The following is a 25039-nucleotide window of genomic DNA, read 5'->3' as shown; positions in this document are numbered from 1 at the left end:
CAGAGACTTAAGAGTTTATAGAAAATGTCCTTTTTTATTAAAAGAAAAAGAAGATTCCTTTTTTTAAATTTTATTTTTTATTTTTATTTTCATTTTATGTGTATGAGTGTATTGCCTGCATGTAAGTGAGTGCACCCATGTTGTGCAATGCCGCAGAGGTCAGAAGAGGGCTTCAGATTCCCCGATTCATAGCTGCCATGTGAGTGCTGGGAATTCAACCCGGGTCCTCTGTAAGAGCAGTCAGTGCTTTTAACCACTAAACCATCTCTCCAGCCCTGCCTTTTTTGTCTTTAAGAAAACTTAAAAAAAAAAAACCTTTTAAAAGCTTATTACAGGGGCTGGAGAAATGGCTCAGCGGTTAAGAACACTGGTTGTTCTTGCAGAAGACCCGGGTTTAAATTTCAGCACCCACATGGCAGCTAACAACTGTCCATAACTCCAGTTCCAGGGGATCCAACAGCCTCTTCTGTCCTCCTCAGGCATTACATGACATGGATGTACTTACATGCAGGCAATACACATAAAATAAAAATAATAAATAAAAAAGCTTATTATTAAAAAAAAATTCAAAAAAAAACCCCAAAAGCTTATTATCAGTGTGTTGTTGTCTGTGTGTGCACCGTGGCAAGCCTGTGGAGGTCAGAGTGCAACCCCATCAGTTCTCCCATTCTACCTTTCTATGGGTTCTGGGGATCAAACTCTGCCAGGCTTGCTTCTTAAAGCACCTTTCCACACTGAGCCATCTTGTCAGCCCCAAGAAAAACTTTTTAAATGGAGGGTTGCCAAATTTGTGATTTATTATTATCCTGGCTTAGTAATGCTTTTTTTTTTTTTAATGTGTATGAGTATATTGCCTGCATGTAAGTGAGTACACCCATGTAGTACAATGCCTTGGCGGTCAGAAGAGGGTTTCGGATTCCCCTGGAACTGGAGTTAAGGACAGTTCATAGCTGTCATGTGGGTGCTGGGAATCAAACCCGGGTCCTCTGCAAGAGCAGTCAGTGCTTTTAACTGTTGAGCCATCTCTCTAGCCCCAGTAATGACTATTTTTTAAATGTGTCCGTATATGTGTGTGTTCTCATGTATGGGCACACATGTGCATGTGCATATAGAGCCCTAGGGTTGACATTGGGAATCTTCTTTGATTGCTCTCCACTTAGAGGCAGGGTCTCTGGTTGAACCCAGGGCTTGCTGATACCTGTAGTCTCACTAGCCAGCTTGCTCCCAGGATTCCCTCTCCGCCTTCCAAGTGCTGGAATTATAGGTGGTCTGCCACACCCACCTAGCTTTACCATGGGTTCTGAGGATTTGAACTCACCCTATGTTTACACAGTGAATGTTTTACCCACTGAACTATCCTTCCAGCTCCTTAGTAGTAATTTATTTTATTATTTATTTATTTATTTATTTTTGGTCTTTTTGAGACAGGGTCTCCCTGTAGCCCTAGCTGGCCTGGAACTCACTATGTAGACCAGGCCTCAAACTCACAGAGATCCTCCTGCCTTTGCCTTCCAAGTGCTAGGATTAAAGGTGCCTGGCTAGTAGTGATTTTTTTTTTTAACTTTATTCAATGTTATTACATAGCACAAAACTTATGCATCTTAAGCATAATTTAGAATTTTTAAATAGTAAAGTTAATTGTGACTTTGAGTCAGCTTCTCATACCTTTTGGATTTCACCCACCATCAGCTGAGAAACAGGAAGCCCCTGAGACCTTTAGTTACCACTCTGTTCCTATGTCATCTAACCCTTTTGACCTGGTCTTTCCTTGGCTTCTTACTGAGGGATGATGGCTTTGTCCTGGTCTCTTTGTAGAGCTCAGGGTTTTTTTGAAAGGAAAGTTCCTGATGCTAAACCTGGTTTCTTCTGTAGCACCTTGTCTGGCTTGGTGGAGTTTGATGGCTATTACCTGGAGAGCGATCCCTGCCTGGTGTGTAATAATCCCGAGGTGCCATTTTGTGTAAGTAACATTTTGAACATAACAGTTCTTAGATTTCCTGGCCCGGTAGGCTCTTGTCTCCACAGACTGCCTGCTAGTCCACAGGGGTTTCTTCAGGTGCTTAGTCCTAGCAGTGTGGACTCCTGCCTCCACACTTGCTACCCTGAGTAGAAACTTGGTCTGTGGATGGGGAGTGGGTTACACTGATAAATTTTGAAGAGGGTAGGATGAACTAACATACCTGTACTGTGTTTTTGTGTGTTCTTGTATTTAGTATATCAAGCTGTCTTCCATCAAAGTAGATACACGGTACACTACGACCCAGCAGGTTGTAAAGCTCATTGGCAGTCACACCATCAGCAAAGTGACAGTGAAAATTGGGGACCTGAAGCGGACCAAGATGGTGCGGACTATCAACCTGTATTACAACAACCGGACTGTGCAAGCCATCGTGGAGCTGAAAAACAAGTACGGACTTTTCATACTTGGGCTCAGGTAGCAGGTTTGTGAGGCTGAACTCTGGCTGTTGGCTTTGTGTCCTTCAGGGAAGCTGTCTTACTTTCAATTGCTGTGATAAAAACACTGACCAAAACCAACTTGGGGAGGAAAGGTTTCATTTTATCTTACATCTCCCAGGTCACAGTTCATCACTGAGGGAAGTTAGGGGAGGAACTCAGGGCAGGAATCTGAAGGCAGGAGCTGGAGCACAGACCATGGAGGAACTCTGCTTACTGACTTGCTCCCCTGACCCGTGCTCAACCTGCTTTCTTATACAATATAGGCCCTCCTGCCCACTGGTGGCACCACCCACAGTAGGCTGGGCCCTCCCACATCCACTCAACAATCAAGAAGATCACCACATGATCTTGGCTCAGGCCATTCCAATGGAGGCAGTTCCCCATTTGAGGCTCCCTCTACCCAGGTGTGTCAGGTTGACAACTAAAGCATCCAGCACAGACAGAGCAGGGCATGCCCAGAAGTAGCATGTCCTTTCCTCTTCACACCAGTCTTGACTAAGGAACAAAGCACCAATTCCTGAGACTGTTGGCAATGAGTTTTGTATGAATTGAGTGGTGCCCTAGGGGGGCTGTAGAAGTTCCTCACCAGTCTGCCCAGAGTGGGGGAGCTGCAGAGGAGGCTTCAGGTTTTGTTGCCCCTTCTAGAGCAGTCTGGCCGAGTGGAGAACTTGGATTGGGAAGCAGTTGCCATTTCTTGGATAAGATGCTTTTGCTTGCAGAGCATGATATTCTCTAGAGTCTTTGCTACACATTCCTTCCATTTTTGCATGTATCTGCCCTCCTTATCTGTCCATGTTGAGTCTTTGAAACCCCAGTAACCCAGCATCTAGGTCAGCATGTCACAGGCCTGAAGAGTCACTAGCTGCCTTACCATGCTGACTTCTACAGAGATGGAGCTCTTTTGGAGTCCCAGGTGCTGCTGCTGAGCAGAGGTGGATATTACTTGCTCATTGAGACTTGAGTTACTGTTGTCTAAAAAGGCAGAAGGCAACTCACACATTAACCAATGGTCCAGGCCTCTGCCTAAGGTCTGCCCTTTGAGAAGTAGGATTAGAGCTGGTAACCCAAAAGGACTGCCTCTCATCAGGATGGGAGGCCTGGTAGTTCTGCTACATTTTGATTTTCTGTATTGCTGAGCCAGCACAGCTGCTGGTAGACTGGATCAGCTCCCAGCTCTTTCTAACCCTGTGACCCTGAAGCACTTCATTTCAGCTTCTGTAACTGTGAATGAAGATAAGTTTCCACTCTCAGAGTCTTACAAGGATTAAATGTGATGTGCTGGGAACAGAGCCTAGCACATAGTAAGTGCTTTTAAATTATAGCGCTAATTGAATTAATGTAATCACCCCTAAACTACTGTGTACCTTTTCACCTTAGACTTGACTTAACATGGCCTTACGACCATAGCCAGACCTTACTTCTAAGATTGTCATCATGATGAGAACTCTGTAACAGCCGTTGTCATTGGACCTCTCGGGACTTTGGTTGTACATGGCACACTTTTTGAGTACTGTCTTCCTTCGCTAGGAGTGCCTGTTATTCTTCTGAAATCTCAGGCGTCCTAACAGTTTAAAGCACCTGTGTGACCTATCCTTTATTATAGAAAAAAAACATAAAGGGAACATTGTCTTAAGAGTAGCCACTTAATTGCTTTAAGAAAGCAGCCTTTCTCCTTATCCCATCAGTCTGTCATCACTGAGGATCAAATGAGAGGCTCCCTGGTGTTCTGTTCCTATAGCTGACACCTTCTCTCTTAGGCCAGCTCGCTGGCACAAAGCCAAGAAAGTTCAGCTGACCCCTGGGCAGACCGAAGTGAAGATTGACCTGCCTTTGCCCATTGTGGCTTCGAACCTGATGATCGAATTTGCAGACTTCTATGAGAACTACCAGGCTTCCACTGAGACCCTGCAGTGCCCACGCTGCAGTGCCTCCGTTCCCGCCAACCCAGGTGTCTGTGGCAACTGTGGGGAGAATGTGTACCAGTGTCACAAGTGCAGGTAAGCCAGTCCTGTAGGCTTTGGCCAAGCACGTTCCATGTACTTTTCTGTAGCCAACTCAGTGTAAGCAAGGTCTCTGTTTGGTGCCCAGTGGTTTAGGAGATTATGGGAATGTACAGTGGGTCCATGAATGGAGAGAAGAGGCAGAAGAGTGATGTGTATATATGTGCTTAATCTTGCCTATTGTGTGCTGGGTATGGAGCCTGGAAGGAAAGTTCAGAAATCTAGGTCTTCTTGTTGATTGGCTGCTTATATTCTTATCTGCTGCTATTGTCCCTTCAGTAATTCCTGTAATTGCCTCCAGAGTGTAGATGGGCACATCCATCCCCTCAGTTATTCCCACCCCAAACCTCTGGTGCCCACTGATCCAAGCACTTCTGTTCTTCAGGTCCATCAACTATGATGAAAAGGATCCCTTCCTCTGCAATGCTTGTGGCTTCTGTAAATATGCTCGCTTTGACTTCATGCTCTATGCCAAGCCTTGCTGCGCAGTGGATCCCATCGAGAATGAAGAAGACCGGAAAAAGGTAAGGCCAGATTTGGCTGAGACCCAGGGCCACAACTTAGATCTGCACTTTGGGCAGAGCTGGTTCAGTGCACTGTGTTTTCCCTTTTAATGGGCCTCAGAGAAAATGGGTGAATGATGGGCCCAGCTTTTGGGTGGAGCCAGTAGTGGCAGAAAGTGTGCTAGCATAGGAGCTCGGAGAAGTGTTGTCGATGCTGAACTGAGCACGTCAAGAGCAGGTGACTTCAGATTCAGAACGGCAGAAAAGAGCCAGATGAGCACTGTGTCCCACAGCCTGTCTCAGCTCCTCAGTGTTAGCATGTCAAGGGCAGGTTCCAGCCAGCACAACTTGGTGAGTCTGTATAGTAAAGTGCAGTGAAAGGGAGTCCTATTGGGTATTGTCATAGCAGGACATGTAGCTTTGGAGTAAGTCAGAAGAACAAAAGTTCCTTTTCAGGTGTGGGGTTTTTTTGTTGTTGCTTTCCCTCGGGAGGGAATCTTATCCCTGTAGCCCCAGATGGCCTGAGACTCACTATGTTGACCAGGCTGACCTCAGTCTTAACAGAGATCCACCTGCCTCTGCCTCCTGAGTGCTGGCTTCCAGTTGTACTTTCTAAAGTACAAAAAGTATTCTTTGATCTCGCATAAATTACTTCTCAGCATTGAATTTTTTGGATATCAATACATATACATTGCACATTATTATTAAGAATAATATAACACCTCACAGGATCATTGTGAAGGACAATGTTTGAAACAGTGTGCCTGATCTATGTATATATAGGACTTGATTCAATAAGTGGCTAGCAGTTAGGATCATTCAGGGAAAGTCATCATGCTGAAAAGCCTCACACAAGTACCTGTCTCTTCTGGTCTAGGCTGTTTCCAATATCAACACACTTCTGGACAAAGCTGACCGCGTATACCATCAACTGATGGGACATCGACCCCAGCTGGAGAACTTGCTCTGCAAAGTAAATGAGGCGGCTCCAGAAAAGCCACAGGTAGTCTCTAACTAGAGGGGCATCTGGGTCAGAGCAGAAGACTGCCCTAGGTGAGGTCATCTGAGGGCAGGAGTCTGACATTTGACCTCTTGGGATTGCAGGAAGACTCTGGAACCTCAGGGGGCATCAGCTCCACCTCTGCTAGTGTGAATCGCTACATCCTGCAGTTGGCTCAGGAGTACTGTGGAGACTGCAAGAATTCGTTTGATGAGCTCTCCAAAATCATCCAGGTAGGATGGGAGTAGCTTCTGGTTGGGTTTTCTCCAAATGTTATTGGTACTTTCAAAGCAGTCCTGTTGCTTCCATCCAGCAGTTCAGTTCTTAGTGTTGAGCTTGCTCAGACTAGCAGCTAAGGCTGGCCGAGTAGCTGTGTCACATGGCATCTCTCACCCTGAGGTTTCTGCCACTTGTCAGAGAGCTGTTTGTTAGTCAAACCAGCCATTCTAAGTTCCTGTTCCCTCTGTAAAATGGGGAACAAATAACGGATAGGTTTATTGAGAAGGCTTAATCATGTAATACATGTAAAATTGTTTGTGCAGAAAAACTAATTTTCCTTTCTCCTTGTTTTTTGCCTATTTCTTATTTTTCCATTTTTAGAAAGTCTTTGCTTCACGCAAAGAGCTGTTAGAATATGACCTCCAACAGAGGGAAGCAGCCACCAAGTCATCCCGGACCTCCGTGCAGCCCACATTCACTGCCAGCCAGTACCGTGCCTTGTCTGTCCTTGGCTGTGGCCACACTTCCTCCACCAAGTGCTATGGCTGTGCCTCAGCTGTCACAGAGCATTGTATCACCCTCCTCCGGGCCCTGGCCACCAATCCAGCCCTAAGGCACATCCTTGTCTCCCAGGGCCTCATCCGGGAACTCTTTGATTATAACCTTCGCAGAGGGGCTGCGGCCATGCGAGAGGAAGTCCGCCAGCTCATGTGCCTCCTGACTCGGTCAGAACCTGCACCCTGACCCTAGGCTTTTAATTCTGACCCTAGGGGTGTTGGCATCAGTGATGCTGGGAGCCATATAGGTTAGCTAGCTTGTCACAGAGCAGTGAGGAAGGACACCCAGGATGCAGGCAAGCAGCCATGAGAACTGTTGACCTTCAGCTCTCTTTGTGAGTGATCTGTTGGACCTGTGCCTTGTTAGTTCCAGTGTCATGTCCTGAGGAAACTTCCTAGGTTCTGCTGAGAGAGGATAAGGCACTAAGGGAAACTCACAGGAAGACAGTGAAGCATTAGGACCCAAGGATAAAAGCTTAGCGTCTGGGTCAGAAAGAATGGCTCAGGATCTGGTGCTGCATACCATGTGCCTTGGACAGATTACTCATCTAAAAACAGTAGTAGTACTAAGTTCCTTGCAGGCTTTTGATAGATGGATGAAAAAAATCGAGTAAATAGGGCTGGAGAAGTGACTCAGTGGTTAAGAGCATGTATTACTCTTATAGAGGACCGAAGTTTGGTTTCCAACACCCATGCCAGGCCTGTAACTTCAGCTCCAGGGGATCTGACATCCTCTTCTGGCCTCTATGGGCACTTGGTATGTGCGGGAACACACAGGCATAATTAAAAATAAAATCTCGCTGGGCGTGGTGGCACACACCTTTAATCCCAGCACTTGGGAGGCAGAGGCAGGTAGATCTCTGTGAGTTCAAGGCCAGCCTGGTCTACATAGGTGAGTTCCAGGACAGCTGGGGCTACAGGGAGACCCTGTCTAAAAAAAAAAAAAAAAAAAAAAAAAAAGATTTCCTTTTAGCTAACTATCAACAAGCATGGATTACAGCAGATTAAAAAAAAAAAAGCTCTAGAAAAGTGAGTAAATAGCTCACGTTATTGAGTACCTAAAGTACCAGCTTTTGTAACTAGAGTTCTATGTGGATTGGTTACTGTGTAGCATAAATTCTGAACATACCAGGTACTTGATACCTTTTACTTGCTGTATTTGCTCCCATTTAACAAATGTTTATTGAGCTCCAGTTGAGTGGCAGGCACTGCTGTGAACTGTGGAGATACAGTGGTAATAAAGTCCCTGTCAAGTGGCTTACATTCTAGATGAGGATTGTTGTAATAAATAACAAGTCTCTCAGGACAAGGCTAGCGTAGAGATGCGATCCCCTTGCAGGAGCTGTTCTAGGGGTGGCTTCCTGAGCAGAGGCCTGTGGGAAACAAGGGAAACTGCTTGCACCTCAGGCCGTGGGGCTGCATGTAGAGGAAGGAGCTCATAGAGGAGCTGAGATAGGTTTGTAGATGCTGGGGGTGACCCGAGGGTTGTATAACTGGAGAGACAAGGATTCAGGTGGGGCATGAAGGGAGAAGGGAACAGTCAGTGTTTGGAAAAGACTCTTAATCTTTGAATCGGGTATGGGTTTTATTCAGATATTTTGGGAAGCAAAAGAGCAGTATGTGACAGCATAGGGTGGTATTGGTAGCAGTAGAGGCATTATTGGGAAGGAGTATAGCTAGGAAGTGAGGTGCTATGTGGGAAGTGACATGGGGCAGTTGAAAAGCTAGTGTTTTGACCCACACTGAGCGTGGACTCCCAGGACTTAGAGATGGACCCCAGCAGCTCCTGGGGACCTGCCACCTGCACTGTAGACTCTAGATATTAGTGCTGTTCTTTCTTCAGCTGGTGTCTTTTCCTCGAAAGGAGACTGTACAAGGCCAAAGATGTAGTTTTGCCCTGGAGATGAAAGAACAGTCTGGGCCAGGCGGCCCTAGCCGTCGGTTCATTTTCTCTGGTTCTCTTTGGTTGGAAAGGAGGAGCGCAGGCAGTTGTGACTGACAGGACTCTTTGCTTCCACAGAGACAACCCAGAGGCTACCCAGCAAATGAATGACCTGATCATTGGCAAAGTCTCCACAGCCCTGAAGGGCCACTGGGCCAATCCTGACCTGGTGAGCAAGCCAGCTGTCTCAGTCCTTCTGTGTCTCTGGCCTCCTTTCCTCCAGGCCAGTGTTGGAAACTGGGGTGGGTAGGAGTGGCATGTTTGCAGAGCTCATGCCCCAGCTATAGCCTGTAGCATATAGGGTCTCCATGTCTTCTTGTCCTGATGAACCACCTATGACTAGAGATTTTGCTAGAAGTCCCAGAGTCAGAGCTTGGGCCCCACCCTGGTCCCTGAGAGGGCTTGAGACCCTTCTTAACTTGTGTCATCCTGGTGGTCTTGTAGGCAAGCAGCCTTCAGTATGAGATGCTGCTGCTGACAGATTCCATCTCCAAGGAGGACAGCTGCTGGGAGCTCCGGCTACGCTGTGGTGAGCTTGGGGACCATCGGGTCGGGGCTTTTCTGAGAATGGAAAAGACACTTCAAGATGCAGTCCTGGCACCTGGGGGAGAGGTGGCCCATGTTTGGTGATTATGACTCCATCTTCCCTGTCCATCTGTAGCACTCAGCCTTTTCCTCATGGCTGTGAACATCAAGACCCCGGTGGTTGTAGAGAACATCACCCTCATGTGTCTGCGGATCTTACAGAAGCTGATAAAACCACCTGCCCCAACCAGCAAAAAGAACAAGGTACTGAGGGGAGGGGCAGGGACATGGGATGGGACTCTGAGCACTGCCTGCCTTGCTCCCCAAAGTCAACTCGCTCACTAGAGTGGGCTCCAGGCTGCTTTGGCTTTAGTTCGGTAGAGGTAGGTTGGAATTTTTGAGAAGGAAGCTTAGAGTAATATAAACATGATGACAAAAGCCTAAAACAAAGCAGAAGCCTGGACATTTAAACAGGCTGGAGAGATGGCTTAGGTGTTAAGAGCACCCACATGGTGACTTTGCCCCTTCCTGGCCTCCACAGGTACCGCATACATACCAAGTACACATACATATAGGCAAAACACTTATATGCATAAAATAAAGAAGAAAACTAAAACAGTGACTTGTGGCTCCCACCAAGCATTGTGTCCTTTCCAGCCTTTGCACATGCTCTGTTGTATGTTGCTGGAAATCTGAGGCCCTGAAACAGATGAGTTTGGATCCCAGCTCTCTTATTTACTGGGATTGCAACCCTGGGCAAGTTACTTAGGTTCCTTAGTAAAATAGTTACCACCTTGAAGTGTTAGGAAAAATATTTAATGAGCTCCTTGAATCTAGGTGATAGGTAAAGTAGGCAATGAATGAATCCGGTTGATCAGGAGAAAGCACCAAGACACAGATAAAACTCTCAGCGGGGTGGAGTTTTATTTCTATTTCGCATGGGACACGTTCCCTTTAGGGAAGGGAAAATGTCTGCCCATGGATTGTGAGCTGGGGCCTTTATGGGAGGGGGTGCTTTGGGGATGCAGAAGGCGGGAAGTTTTTTAAAAAAAAATTGGTGGAGGGGGTGGACGACTTGTAAAGCCTGCCCTCTTTAGAGATCAAAGCAGAAGCCTACTGTGTTCGCCAAACAATGGAGAAAAGTCTTCTCTTGACTTCAAAGACCAGGGGTTTACGAGGTCCCTGAAGCCCTGTTGGTAAGGGGGCAGGGCTGTCCGAACCCTAACACTAAGGAGCATTTAACTAATATGTTTTTGTATCTAGTACCTGGTGTGGTAGCTAGCCTGTAATAGCCGCTCAGTAAAGCCTCTCTAAGTGAACGAGTCAAGCTCTGATTTTCTTCTGAAGTAACTTTAGCTGAACCACAGACTGACTGGCTTGTTTAGCACATAGATCAGGTAGGCATTAGCTCCTTTTGGACTTCCCTGAGGCTGTCACCTCCAGCCTGCCCTGGCTAGTCCTGGAACCTTTTGAGTTCCTGCTCTTTCTAGACTGGACACGCCAGACCTTCCAAGGAAGAGGCTTCCAGGCAGAAGGCTGCCTTGTGAAGTGCTCTGTGGGTTCCAGGTGGGCATCAGCATCAGACAGTGTCCTGTTTCCTTGTCCTGATCTGCCCCAACAGTCCTCAGCAAAGGCAGGACCCATTCCTTCTTGAAGGGTTAATTCTTCAGAGACGATCCCCAGCAAACAAAATCAGTTCTTGATTGAAAAGTGGAAACCCCGTCTTCTGTATCACCTTCATTTTTTGCCCCATTGTCTGAGTCAAAAAGAGATTTCCCCAGAATTACCCCCAAAGCATGGATTCAGGCTTCACACTGAGCAGGAATTCGCAGCTTTTGACTCACAGGTTCCTGAGCATTCCTGAGACTTTCAAGGACTCTGTAGCCAAAGCTTCAAGGGCTGATCTCTGGCTTCACCTTCCTCAGTGTTTGGCAGCAGTGGCAGTAGGCATTGGGCAGAAGCAGCAGCAAGTGGCACCATCTAGTGTTTAGTCCTTGGACAGGCCTCACATCAGGACCTCTAGGCCTGAAAGCGTTAGAGTCTGTGTGCTGGCCTCGGCTGTCAGGACCCCCAGCTGTGGCAGCCCCCAGTGTCACAGCTCTCTGCCCCTGCAAGTGGGTCTGACACTCTTGGCCCTGTAGACTTGACAGCTCTCTGAAACTTGTCCTGCAACCTTCTTTTCTCTGGCTCCTCACGGCTCCAACCCTGCTTCCGCCTCAGCTCTCGGCTCTCCACCTTCTCTTGTCATCTCCTTTCACCATCTTTCTTTTCCCTGCCCTGGCTGCTCTTGAACCGATGCACTACCTCTTCAGCTGTCAGGGCACTGACTGCCCTGCTGCTTTCACAAGTGTGGCCTGCCAGGTTGCTGCCTATGGGCTCTAAGGTCCTCTGTTAAGGTCCTCTTCTGTCTCTTTCTTTATGCTAACTGCTTGGCCTTCAGGCTGTATTACTAAAAGGCAAGAAAAGACTTAAGAGAAGTCTTTCACAGGCCTGGTCTCACAACATCAGGGAAGCAGCACTGGAGGATGTCTCCTGACTGCCTCATTAACTGAGGGTGTTTGGACTTATCACAGCTGTAATTATTTAGACCAATCACAGCCATTTGTTTGAGCTGATCACAGCCTTTCCTCTTAGCATGAGTCAAGTCACTGAGACTTTTTTTGGGCCAATCATGGCCTTGCTGGTTGGTACTAGTCACAACAGCCCCTCTGCTAGACCATTAGGGCAGGTGTGTCTCCTCTGGCAGATAAAAGTGGTTTCAGGGTCATCTTGAGTTCATTATTGAGGCATAAAATGATAACATAAAGTCTGGTACAAATTTTAAAACAGCCCTGATTGACAGGACTGACCGGGTTTGATTTCTAGCACCCACATGGTGGCTAACAACTGTCTGTAACTCTGGTTCCAGGGGATCCAACACCCTCTTCTGACCTCCACGGGCATTGCACAACGTGGGTACACTTACATGCATGCAAGCAATACGCTCATACACATAAAATAAAATAAAAATAACATTTAAAAAAATCAATAAACACAGCCCTGATTGAGGCGGAGCATTCAGGAGCCAGGGAAATCAGTCCTATAGTTTTCTCGAGTTGTTGATGGAGTGTTCCAGACAGACAGTACTGGCATGAGGGCAGCCCCACTAGCCGTTCTGTGACAGACCTGCTGCTGCTGCCTATCCCCAGCTGCGTATTTACAGGAACACGAACATTCAGAAGTGCTTACAAATGTAAATCTAAAGAACGGGTACAGTAACAGTGACTTTAAGAAACGGATTTTAACAATGCTAAGCGGTGATGTGACAGTTAAACAAAGACACAGATAAGGGACTGGACGGCTCAGCAGTTAGAATCACTGGCTGCTCTTGTAGAGGACCTGGGTTCAGTTCCCAACACCCACATGGAGGCTAACAACCATTTGTAACTCCAGTTCCAGGGAGTTACCAACATCCTTTCCTGGCTTCTGTAGATATTGCATGGTACACTTACATACATGTAAGCAAAACACTCATACACATAAAAATTAAAAATAAAATATTTTTTAATATATTTTTGTGTGTGTGCTTTGCCTGAATGTATGTTAAGTATACCTATGTCATGCATTGCCCACAGAAGTCAGAGGAGGGCATCAGAGCCCCTGGAACTGGAGTTGCAGACTGTTGTTAGCTGCCATGTGGGTGCTAGGATTTGAACCTGGGTCATCTGAAGAGCAACCAGTATTCTTAACTGCTGAGCCATCTCTCCAGTCCCTGGTTTGTTTTTTTTAAAAAAACAGGATGTCACTATTTTGGGCTGACCTGAAGTTGATTGTGTGGCTCAGGCTAGCCTCAGTTTTGTGACAGTGCTCCTGTCTCAGCGTCCCAAGTGCTGGTATTCCAGGTATATGCCACCATGACTGACTTAACTCTTAAGTGAGTAATATCTGAAGAATTTTTCAGGTTTTTTTATACTTTATTTTGTGAGTCTGTGTGTATACACGTAAATGTGGACATCAGAGGACTACTTGTGGGAGGCAGTTCTCTCCTATATGGGTCCTGGGGGAGTGGAGATTGATCTCAGGTTGTCAGGCTTGGTGGTAAACACGTTTACCCACTGGCCATCTCACTGGCCCAGTTTTTCTTTTTAATATGGTAAATACTGTTGTGATGGAAGCATGCCAGCAAAAGCTGTTTGAGGAGTCCTCAATAGTTTGGGGGAAATCACAGTACGGTCTTAAGGCCAGGCAGTTCATCCAGTGCTGTGAGGACTCTCTGCTCTGCAGACTATTGCTGGGCAGCGATGGCTCTGTGCATTCTGGAGATGCAGTGGACCTGTTCTGGGAAGTTGTAGATCAGCTTTGGGATGGGATGAGTCATGTGGCTCTAGGACTGGCTGTAGGAAACCCATGCCTTAATAGCTCAGCATGGAGATGGTGGTCCTGATTTGGATCCATGTGGTTTAACAAGAACCCACATTGGGCCATAAAAGCTGCATGTTGCTTTGTATGCCACCCCGGAGTACCAGTGTCACTCCAATGGGAGCTGGGGTACAGGTATGCTGCTCAGCTCTCACCTTGCTCTGCTCCCTCCCCCAGGATGTCCCTGTTGAGGCCCTTACCACAGTGAAGCCATACTGCAATGAGATCCACGCACAGGCTCAGCTGTGGCTCAAGAGAGATCCCAAGGCATCATACGAGGCCTGGAAGAAGTGTCTGCCTATTCGAGGTGTGTCTGTCTCTTCTCTCCTGCCTGTCTTGACAGCCCCTGCTCCTATCGTCCTTTATGCTTACCCCTGCCTACAATCCTTGGCCTTGCAGGGGTAGATGGCAATGGGAAGTCTCCCAGCAAGTCAGAGCTCCACCATCTCTACTTGACTGAGAAGTATGTGTGGAGGTGGAAACAGTTCCTAAGCCGTCGGGGGAAAAGGACCACCCCCCTCGACCTCAAGCTGGGTCACAACAACTGGCTGCGGCAAGTGAGTGCTGTGCTTGGGGTCCTTGCCCTGCCGACGCCTCTCCCCGCCTGTTCTGGACCTCACCACCTATCTGCTCTGCTTTCTCCCCTTACCTTTGCTCATGTCCTTTCAGGTAGTAGACGTTCCTAAGTTCAGCCACCAGCAGAGGATGGGCCAAAACAATGTTCCTCTACTGTCAGGCTCTGTGCTCTCTGACCCACCCCTGCCCCTGCCCCCGCCCCACAGAGGTGAAACCAGCTCCTGCCCTTGCCGCCTCCTAACATTTAGTTCTACTCTTCTCCCTCCTCTTTCTAGCTAAAATTTCAAGGATTAAAGTCATTCTGTGTTGATAATAAGGGATGTTTGGCATACATTGAGCCAAAGTATTCCACTTACAGATGTTCCCAAGAAAGAGTTCTCCAGGTTCTAGAGTTCTCATTACTAGGGAGAATACTTGCTTGATTCCTCTCCTCCACTCTCCCCAGTCACATTAGGTGCTGTTCTAGTTTCTTTTCTGTTGCTGTGATGAAATACTCTGTCCTAGCAACTTGAAGAAGAAAGCATTTATTTTTGGCTTACCCTTCCAGGTCATAGTCTGTCATTGAGGGAAGGCAAGGCAGGAACCCAAGGCAGGAAACTGAAGCAGAAACATGGAGGAATGCTGCTGGTTGGCTCACTCGTAGACTCATGCTTAGCTGACTTTCTATAACAGCTCATGACTACCTGCCCAGGGATGGTGCTGCCCACAGTGGGCTAGACCTTCCTTCATCAATTAACAATGAAGACAACTCTCAGATGTGCTCACAGATCAACCTAATAAAGGCAGTTACTCAGTTGAGACTCTTTTAGATGATTCTAGGCTTTGTTGAGTTGACAGTGCTAACTAAGACATGTGTTCCCCAGATTGCTTGGTGGAGAAGTCTCTGTGAAGAAGGGAGGCTCTGTAGCAGCCTCTTTCTCAGTCTGCAGCCACCAGATGCTGGGTTAGCTGGTGATGTGAAGCTTTAGTCTTTCCCAGAGAGATTTCCCAGACTTCTTCTGGTTGGGTTGGTAACTCATGCTCTGGGCCTGGAAGAACAGGGTGTCCTCTGAGCTGGGCCCCCTTTCTTCTGTGTGCAACAGGTACTTTTTACCCCAGCGACGCAGGCAGCGCGGCAGGCAGCCTGTACCATTGTGGAGGCTCTTGCCACTGTCCCCAGCCGCAAGCAGCAGGTCCTCGATCTCCTCACCAGGTACCATGTGGGTTTAGGTGGGGAGAGTGGTTAGACCTTGTTGATAGCCTGTTCCTCATTCTCAGGAGAATATACCCAGGTGGTGTATATTGATCTCAGTTCCTGCCACAAAAACCACACTGGGCTTTAGGGGAATTAGTGGTAAAATAACAGTAGATGTTGATTGCCCTCTTCTGAGCACAGACGTACTTGACATGCATTGTCTTATGTAATCCTAGGAGCAGTGAGCCCTGGGGTATAGACATTGTGTGTAGTGTTCTGAAGTCTTCTGGTGAGGGAAGTATGGGGTTTCTCAGATGTCCTCCATCCATCTCCAGAGGAGGAAGAGAGAAGGAACAAAAAATATGGAGGAGGGCACTAGCTGGCTCTTAGAATCATTAGCCCTCTCCACGTGTGCCCTGTTCTCCCATGGCAGTTACCTGGATGAACTGAGCGTCGCCGGGGAGTGTGCTGCTGAGTACCTCGCTCTCTACCAGAAGCTCATTGCCTCGCCACACTGGAAAGTCTATCTGGCTGCTCGGGGAGTCCTGCCCTATGTGGGCAACCTCATTACCAAGGTATTCTGTCCCCTCTCCTGGTTCTCCTCTCACCATGCTTAGAGAGAAGCTTTCTTAAGTTCTTGTTTGCTGAGAAGAAATTTTTGTTAAAAATACTATTTTTCAGACTTCACTGTAGTTCTATCCTTGTTGTGGCAGACTTCTGCTATTTAGGCTGTTTCAGGGTTTAATTGTCCCTTGGCAGCTCTTCAGCCATCTTTGGCTTCTCAGGAGAAAGGCATTCTGTAAGGTTTAGAGTGAGTGCATGTGACTTCCAGATGCCTTTGGTTGGGCTACATCCTGGGATGGCGGTGGAGGTGGCCAGATCATTGGCGGCCCCGTCATACTGTGCTTGTCATTCATCCTGTTTAGGAAATAGCCCGCTTGCTGGCCCTGGAGGAGGCCACCTTGAGCACTGACCTGCAGCAGGGCTATGCCCTCAAAAGTCTCACAGGTAGAGAGCCACCCAGCCCCTTCTTTAGACGTCCTCGGTATGTGTTAGCAGACCCTTTCCTCTTGGGTGCTGGGAGTCCTCCTCCCAGACCCTCCACAGTGCATATTCGTGCTCTGAGGCTTTCTCCTCTTGGATGGGTCTGCACTTTGGAGCTCATGGATCACCTGTTCTGTGCTGTATACAGAGATTGATTTCCCTGCTCTTTGTGGGTATTCTTATCTTTTGATGGCCCAGGCCTTCCTTGTTTATGTCTCATTCAGAGCTCTTGCAGCAGGTTTTTCATGTCCCCACAGGCCTTCTCTCCTCCTTTGTTGAAGTGGAATCCATCAAAAGACACTTTAAGAGTCGCTTGGTGGGTACCGTGCTGAATGGATACCTGTGCTTGCGGAAGCTGGTGGTGCAGAGGACTAAGCTCATCGATGAGACGCAGGACATGCTGCTGGAGATGCTGGAGGACATGACCACAGGTAGGTCTGCCTAGCAGCCTGGAGCTGTGCTCTCATGTCCTCCTGGGATGGTAAAGGGAATGGGTCTGTTGTCCCCAAGCAGCAGAGCAAGGGTAACAAATCTCTCCCCAAGTTCAGGGACAGAAACTCATCTTGAGAGCACTGGTTCTTGGAGTTGCAGTCCTGGAGCTGGGCCCACGGGCCTTTTCTGTGTTGAGCTCATAGACCAGGAAGGGGGTCAAAGATCTCAGGCTGGTATCTTCAGTCATCTGGAACGTTCTCATCCTCTGTCTTTCAGTGACCTTGCTGTGCTTTCTGTCTTTCCTTGTGGAGCTTGTTCCACTTCTCTCCCTGTCACTTTCTTTCCCTCTTGGTGCCCTGTCACTGCATATTTGTTGTCAGTTAGATAATGTCATCAGTTTGTTAACCTGTTCTGCACTGTGGAATCAATTTTAACCTACCACCGAGTTCTTACAGTTCTAGATTTTGTAGTCAAGAGACTTGGCAATTCTTACCCGTTTTGTAATCTTTAAGCTTATTAAACATATTGTGCCTAGCTACTCCAAAGTTTAAAGTTCCTGTGAATCTGATTTTATTGTTTGTTTTTCTGATTCCTGTATGGTTTTCTCAGACTTGTATTTTATGATTTCGGGCACTACGTCCTATTTCTGAAGTTTGTGTAGAAATTCTTTAAAAGTCAGGAATGATGGGGTCTACTTGTTATTGAAGCAGTCAGGAGGCAGCGAAACCCTGTTTCAAAATAGTCAAAGATCAAAGAGGAACAGGAAAAGCAGCTTAGTGGTTATGGGTGCTTGCTTGCTGCTCTTACAGAGAACCAGAGTTCTGTTCCCAGCACCCATGCTGGCAGCTCATAGTCACCTATAACTCAAACTCCAGGAGATCCAATGCCTTCTTTTGACCTCTCAGGGTACCTGCATGCATGTGCACATGCACACAGACACACATACATACACATCAATTTAAAAAAAGGCACCAGGGAAGGCTGCAGGGACAGGCTGTCACTGGCTCCAAGGGTCATCTTGAACACATCACTACCCTGTCATCTCACATCTGTAGTTAGGGGGTGGAGGGATTTGAAGTAAGTCAGATGGTAAAATCTGTCAGACCACAGATTTGTCCCGTGTGGTCTGTGGTCTGCATAGGCTTTTAAAAATAAACTCAGAGGGGGAAAAAAAAAAACAAAAAACTTTAGGACCCTGTCAGAGCTGGGTTTCTTTTGGTGGGGCTTAGAACTGCTGCTTCTGTAAGGAAGGTGCCCCAGGGCTCTGCTGCTTCAGCTTTCCCTGACTTGTGGGGAGTGTTGAGGTTTGAGCACTATACACCCTGGAACTGGTAGCTTATTCTCAGAGATTTGGCTCCCCTACTCAATGCCATTATTATAAAGAAAAACAGTTTAGCCTGTTGTTTGGGTGGAAAAAAGAGAGAGTGGTTTGTAGTTGATGCTCATACCAAGAAGTGTGGCTCTGCTGAGGGGCCAGATATGTCAGAGAGATGTAGGGTCATTTCTGCTGGTCCCCCTGTCTCAGCAAATTCAGGGCTGTGTATCTGCCTCTCAGTCCTGATAGGCCATGGAAACTGAAGCTAAGACCAGCCTGCTGTAGTGATTGCTTCTCTCACTGCTTCCTATTTGTTTTTAAATTCATACTTTTGATTCCTCTTTAGTATAGTAGTTCTTGTCAACATTTTAACTTGTTTTTAAGTGGTGGAAGTGAAGAGTTAGTATAGGGAACCTCATCTCCTGGTACTTGGCTGGTTGGCAAGCCCCTTGTTGGAACCCTTTTGAAAACCATGTTTCTCACCCATTAGGAGACTTGAAGTTGTCACTTGTCTTAGAAGAGGGCAGGGTTCATAATCTTTTGGAAAGCAGCTTGAAGCAATAACTGCTGTTGATTTGACTGGACTGTAGTTAGGATTGCTCTGTGTGTGAGTTTTTTTGTTTTTGTTTTTTGTTTTTTTGAGGGCCTATTAGGGTGAAGGGATGCTAGTTTTGAATGTGGTGTGGTCCTTCTTAAGGGAGGCTGTATCCCTAGAGAGAGCAAGACAGGTACACAGCTAACCCTGATCTGGGAGTCGAGTTGAGTATGATCTGAGGATAAAAGCAGCCAGCATCAGTTCTTGTGATAGCGCCACATAGAGCATTTCCAGGCTTATCCAGGCAGAGAGAGCCCACCAGTGATGGCATCTCATTGAAAGTCTCATCTTAGCTCGTGAGGGTGAAGCTGTTTCCTAACTTGGCCACTCTAATTCCTGGCAGGTACAGAATCCGAAACCAAGGCTTTCATGGCTGTGTGCATTGAGACAGCCAAGCGTTACAGCCTGGATGACTACCGTACTCCCGTGTTCATCTTTGAGCGGCTATGCAGCATCATCTACCCTGTAAGCAGTGCCTGTGGGTGTCAGCAGGAGCCATTGTGCTATCCACACTGTGGGCCATTCATTAACATGTTAGCAAGGTCTACTGACATAAATAGAAACAACATGCTAATTTTTCTTTTCTAATGAGGGGAAATCCAGTGATCTTCCCTGGTCTTAGCTCCTAAATTCAAGATTAAGAGGAGCCTTTTTAAAAAATTAGGTCTCACATCCTGTTTCCAAGATTTTGTTGATTATCAGTTTGGCGTGCTGTGGAAACAGCAATTTTGATGTGGAGTAGGACATTGTCACTTCCTCTTCCTTTTCTGCATCTTGTGTTATAAATTCATGCAACAGGTACTGATGGCCTGAGCCATGTGGAAGCATGGTCTGGTCCAGAGACCTTTCTGACTGTTAAGGAAGGATGAGATGTCAACATCCTCAGTTACTGGTGAGAGAGCACTGGGCTCGGCCTACCTAACAGTGTTTCACAGAAACACCTAACAGAAGCCTTCTCTCACATGTCACCAGTGACTATCATCTGGCTTCAGATTGGTCAGCCTCTCACAAGATGAGCATACATTGCTCCTGGTCTCCTTGCTCTATTGGACTCTGTCTCCTAGTCCACCCTTGAGTTTCAGAGGAGCGCTTGCTATTTCAGTCTGTTTGTATTAAAACTGGCTATTTTGAATGGCCTCTTGAACCACCTGTCCTTTAATGTGCTTAATGTAGAAGGATGTCGTGTGGTTGATAGGTTTCCCACCTAGTGCCCACAGAACAAGGTAGCATGGTGCAAATCTCACTGTGCTGTCCTTCTGTCTTCCCTCTTTCCTTTAGGAGGAGAATGAAGTCACTGAGTTCTTTGTTACCTTAGAGAAGGATCCCCAACAAGAGGACTTCCTACAGGGCAGGATGCCTGGGAACCCATACAGCAGCAATGAGCCAGGCATAGGGCCACTTATGAGGGATATAAAGAACAAGATTTGCCAGGACTGTGACCTGGTGGCTCTTCTGGAAGATGACAGTGGCATGGAGGTAGGAGCATAGGCTGTGCTGGGCCTCAGGAGTGTGGGCTGGGTCAAGTCCAGGTGTTTCTCCTTAGTGAATTAACTGGCAGGTAGATCATCTGTGCAGTGGGACTAATGAGTCCCATCTTCCTGCCTCACCTGCTGTTAATGACCCATAGAGGGCTCTGCCTGGTTCCTGGAGTGGTTAATGGTTGTTGGCTGGAGTGATGGTAGGTTTATTCTGGCAGAGATTTCTAAGAGTCCAAGTTAATGGAGCTCCCAGAATCTTGGTGTTTTAACCCCTGTACATGGGTCATAACCTGTTTATGACTCTGAGTCTGATGCCTTTTGGTGAACAGCTTCTCAGATCTGTGTCATCACCTCCTTGGCTAAAGGCAAAAGTCTGTTTTTTGGTGCTGAGCCTGAAATGGGCTCAAGATAAAAGGTCTTCAGCATGGGTTCTAAACTTGGAGAGGTAAAGGGTTTTCTGCCCCACCCCCTCACCCTCGCACAAAATGCTGGGCACCGCACACACATGTGCATTTTTCCTAGAGCAAAAGCATCAATAAAGAGTCCTGTGAAGAGTGAGATTGTGAACGATGAGCCCCTGCCACAAGCATCCTTTGATCTGGACACCTAGTTGCCTTGCAGTTACTTGAAATAACAATTCTCTGCTTTTCTGTTCAGCTTCTAGTGAACAATAAAATTATTAGTTTGGACCTTCCTGTGGCCGAGGTTTACAAGAAGGTCTGGTGTACCACAAATGAGGTATGTGCCCGTGTGCGTTGGGAGGTCTCCGGGGGGGGTGGGGTGTCTCCTTTTCCAACCTATACCACTGACCAGGAGGAGCCAGGGTCAGTTGTCACTTACCCAGCATGTAGCCAGTTGGCAGCTTTATGTCCTCTCTGTGGGTGTGTGCAGCAAACCCATCAACTTGTCAGCCTTTGGAGGCATCTAACTTCAAGAAGGCCTAAGTAAAGGCCACAGACCTGAGCCAGGTGTATCTCCCAAGCTCACTGTCTTGTACTTTTTTATACAGGCACATTCTGACCAACATCCGTGCTCAGCTCTGATGGGCGCACTCACCATCAGGGCATCTTTCTGGTAGCCTTGTTCCTGTTTCATTCCTTAGGGAGTTGAGACACAACACTGACAGGAAGAGATAAGTGAATGAAACAGTGAGACAGTGTTCTGGTCCTTTGGGCCACCTCAGTGCTATGGCATGTTAGCAGCCAAATTGAATGATGCAGGATTCACCCTGGAACCACATGAACAATTGAGACTTAGCATCTTTGGCACCCTCATGAATGATGGTGTTTAACCAAAGAACCATGGGGTAACCCCTTTTGAACTAAAGCAAGTTAGGATTCAGGAACTGTTTGTTCACATTGATGAGGGATTCTGACAAAGTCCAGAGTTTGTGGTGGCTGTTTATCTGGGCCTTCCACTTCCTGCTGTGCTTTGCCCTCCTTTTCCTGGCAAACAGCCCGTCTCTAGTTGCTTTTCTGTGTCTGTTGGCTTGTCATCTTGGTGGTTCTCTGAGAATCTGGACTGCCTTGGCTGGATCCCCCTGTGGAGCTGGCCTTTCTGATGGGCTCTCTCCTGTGGCTCCTACCTAAAGCTCAGCATAGCCTGCAGGCAGCTGGTATAGGGATGGCACCTGCTTCTCTACCTAATCCCCAGGATGTGACCATCCCCCCTTGCCTCCCACCTGAACTGAGCCTGGAACTCTGTAGGGTCCCAGCATGGTTCCTGGCATGGGTGGGCTGCCTGGGTGCTCACTCCTTCCTGACCTTCCAACCAGGCTGTGTGTGTCGGTACGGGTGGGGGGATACTGGGATGAACCTTCCTTGTTGTAGGCTGACACAAAGACCTTGTTCTGTCCATAGGCAGAGACTGTGCTCACCCTCCCACACTCTGGTCTAAGTGAGTTTGTTTATTGTGAGTCTTTGGGTAGAGATCCCAGTGGGTAGAGAGAGCTGCTCCTGAGTGAGGCACAGGCTTGGAATTGGATATCCATTTCTTCTTCTTCCTCCTCCTCCTCCTCCTCCTCCTCTTCTTTTTTAATATTTTGTTTATTATTTTTATTTTGTGTGTATGAGTGTATTGCCTGCATGTAGGTAAGTGTACCCGTGTCGTGCAGTGCCCACGGAGGACAGAAGAGGCCATTGGATCCCCTGGAATTGGAATTACAGACAGTTGTTAGCTGCCATGTGGGTGCTGGGATTTAAACTTGGGTCTTCTGCAAGAACAACCAGTGTTCTTAACTGCTGAACCATCTCTCCAGCCCTAGATGTCCATTTCTAACCTGACTACTTTGAGCAAGCTAATATAAAAAGTCTAAGTGATTACCTGGTGTTTTAATGAAATGGAATGGGATTGTGTCTCTACAGTGCTTCACAAAATGCCCTGGCCTGCAGTAGGCACTGAATAAAATTAGTCTCTTCCTCCTCAGTGAATTGTAGTGCATTGAGAATCTTGGAGATGTTATAGTTTGGGCCTTTTTACAGAAATAGAGTCTCCACATTGCTAGGGCATTAAGACTCAGGTGAAGTCTGTTACATTTTTTTCTGGGCCTATCTGTAAGTATCCCTCTCTAACTTTCTCTGCTCAGGGGGAGCCCATGAGGATTGTTTATCGAATGCGGGGGCTTCTGGGTGATGCCACTGAGGAGTTCATCGAGTCCCTGGACTCTACCACAGGTACAGCCCTCTCCACAGATGGTACTACACATTGGCCTTGGGATCAGTGAGCCAGGCACATCCTAGACTGTGGTATTGTCTCCTGTACTCTGCATCACAATTGTGAGGGAAAGTACCTCTCCAGTGGAGGAGAAGTAGAAACATCAGTAGCCTGAGTGAGACACCGGCCAGGAATAGAAGCATTCACGCTATTACAGGGAAGATGAGCTTAGCAACAATCTTGAGTTCAGGTTTGTCTCTACCTCAGTTTCTTTTTGTTCCATTGACAGCATTGCTGGTATTTTCCTTTTTGAGTAGAGAACTTGAATTGACTTTGAGTAAGGCTCATGGGAGTGAAAGCATAAGATTAGTCCCCAGTAGCGGCTGTCTTTACTGAAGATAGGGGACAGGGCCATGAGCCCTTAGCCTGAGAGAGGGCTGTGCTGTTCATTCTGGGCACTCTTACTACCCCCCCTTCACCTCCCCTCTGTTCTCTTGTTCCTTTTCTCCCAGATGAAGAAGAAGACGAAGAAGAAGTGTACAAGATGGCTGGTGTGATGGCCCAGTGTGGGGGCCTGGAATGCATGCTTAACAGACTGGCAGGAATCAAAGATTTCAAGCAGGGACGCCACCTTTTAACGGTGAGTTGGGAGCAGTGTGGTGGGGATAGGCCACTTCGCACCAGGCAGGCCTAGATGTCACAGAGCTGTTGCCATTGTGCCACTTAACGCTAGAGGACACTGTGGTGCAGCAGACGAGTGCAAGCCCAGTGGAACTTGGCATTCTCAAATCTTTGATGTCCTTCTGGTCCCCTCACCTCTTCTCCAATCCCTTCTTAGGTGCCAGAGTAACCAGTGTCTGGTTATCTTCCACAGATAACTATACTTGTGTCAGTCATCATTATTTTATGTTGGCCTTTTAAATGGGTTTTTGTAGGATAACTCGTTTCTCATGTTGTAGGATCTTGTTTGGAGGGCTACCCAACTGTCTCACTAGTTGGGTTTCCAGAGGCACCACAGATATTTCACTAACATCTTCCCCCTCAAGGGTATATGAGGACAAATATTGTCTACTTTAAGTGCCCCCCCCCCCGGTCTAAGCCTCCCATAGGCTATGTGTGTTGGCATCATCTTGTCTACTGCTCGTTCAGAGCCTCTGTTAGTGCTGGAGTTTCCCCAGGACAGTGGGACATCACCTATTCTATTAAGAACAGCTATCTCTGTCATAATTTAGGAATAGTACAGAAAGCTGCCTTCGCCACTTAAAATGTCAACCTGGTAGGGGAGTCTAGCCCCCTTACCATGTCGTCTAAGGGTCTCACCTCTCCTTGTTGTCCCCACACTTGAGCAGGAGCGCCTGCTGACTGAAAGGCCTTATTCCTCTGTAGCCGCTGAGACTCTGTGTAGGCCTCTGAGGCACTCGCCTGCTTGCACATCTTACATGTGCAGATGTCTCATGAGTTTGGACTGACTTTTCTTGGCAGGTGCTACTGAAGTTGTTCAGTTACTGTGTGAAAGTGAAAGTCAACCGGCAACAGCTGGTCAAGCTGGAAATGAACACTTTGAATGTCATGCTGGGAACACTAAACTTGGTAAGGATTGTGGGCTACAGGTGATGACCAAGAGACATCTCAGCTTGGGCTTGGGTCCTTCCTTCATTTGGCCCTTCTTCTGCTGATTGACACCCATTCTTCCTCCATGGCACCTCCAGGCTTCCTGTCCCTTTGTAGAGTATAGGTCAGACACAGGAGAAGGAAGTCTCAAATACAGACCCCACTCCAGCAGGAAGGTCATGCCCTTTCTCCTCAGGCACCCAAGAATGAGACCTGGAATATCACATTTTCACTGTCCTCAAAACCCCACATGCTTGTTTCCCTCTCAGACACACACACTCTCGTACATTCACAGTCTCTGGGCCGTAAGATCATGGAAGGTAGCAGAGGTCACCAGCAGTGAGTGGCTGTGGATGTCTCCTGAGAGTCACTGGGTCTCCTCTTCCTCCAGGCCCTGGTCGCTGAGCAAGAGAGCAAGGACAGTGGGGGTGCAGCTGTGGCTGAGCAGGTGCTAAGCATCATGGAGATCATTCTAGATGAGTCCAACGCAGAGCCCTTGAGTGAGGACAAGGTGAGTGGGGTCCAGTTCTTCTACCCCCAAACACTGGGAGTCAGCAGTGA

At 47.5% G+C, this 25039-nt stretch overlaps 1 protein-coding gene across 12 annotated transcripts in view; it reads left to right on the top strand.

The window, feature by feature from the left end:
- The window catches only part of Ubr4 (ubiquitin protein ligase E3 component n-recognin 4), a 136525-nt gene that overhangs the window by 91246 nt on the left and 20240 nt on the right, over nt 1-25039 (top strand). For all 12 annotated transcript variants that reach the window (XM_017795274.2, XM_008821823.2, XM_029558037.1 and 9 more), the window contains 23 exons: nt 1873-1960; nt 2214-2407; nt 4215-4454; nt 4843-4981; nt 5838-5963; nt 6065-6193; nt 6561-6904; nt 8757-8847; nt 9123-9207; nt 9340-9467; nt 13779-13908; nt 14001-14158; nt 15260-15369; nt 15785-15926; nt 16278-16359; nt 16653-16826; nt 19081-19202; nt 20016-20213; nt 20873-20953; nt 22800-22887; nt 23380-23507; nt 24350-24457; nt 24870-24989. In XM_017795274.2, the coding sequence (XP_017650763.1) occupies nt 1873-1960; nt 2214-2407; nt 4215-4454; nt 4843-4981; nt 5838-5963; nt 6065-6193; nt 6561-6904; nt 8757-8847; nt 9123-9207; nt 9340-9467; nt 13779-13908; nt 14001-14158; nt 15260-15369; nt 15785-15926; nt 16278-16359; nt 16653-16826; nt 19081-19202; nt 20016-20213; nt 20873-20953; nt 22800-22887; nt 23380-23507; nt 24350-24457; nt 24870-24989 (3205 nt within the window). The remainder of the gene's footprint in view (nt 1-1872; nt 1961-2213; nt 2408-4214; nt 4455-4842; nt 4982-5837; nt 5964-6064; nt 6194-6560; nt 6905-8756; nt 8848-9122; nt 9208-9339; nt 9468-13778; nt 13909-14000; nt 14159-15259; nt 15370-15784; nt 15927-16277; nt 16360-16652; nt 16827-19080; nt 19203-20015; nt 20214-20872; nt 20954-22799; nt 22888-23379; nt 23508-24349; nt 24458-24869; nt 24990-25039) is intronic.

This window comes from Nannospalax galili, unplaced genomic scaffold (assembly GCF_000622305.1).
Source record: "Nannospalax galili isolate Female #2095 unplaced genomic scaffold, S.galili_v1.0 scaffold1688, whole genome shotgun sequence".
NCBI lineage: Eukaryota > Metazoa > Chordata > Mammalia > Rodentia > Spalacidae > Nannospalax > Nannospalax galili.
The sequence above is the reverse complement of the archived record's forward strand: the minus strand, read 5'-3'. Positions and strand labels throughout refer to the sequence as shown.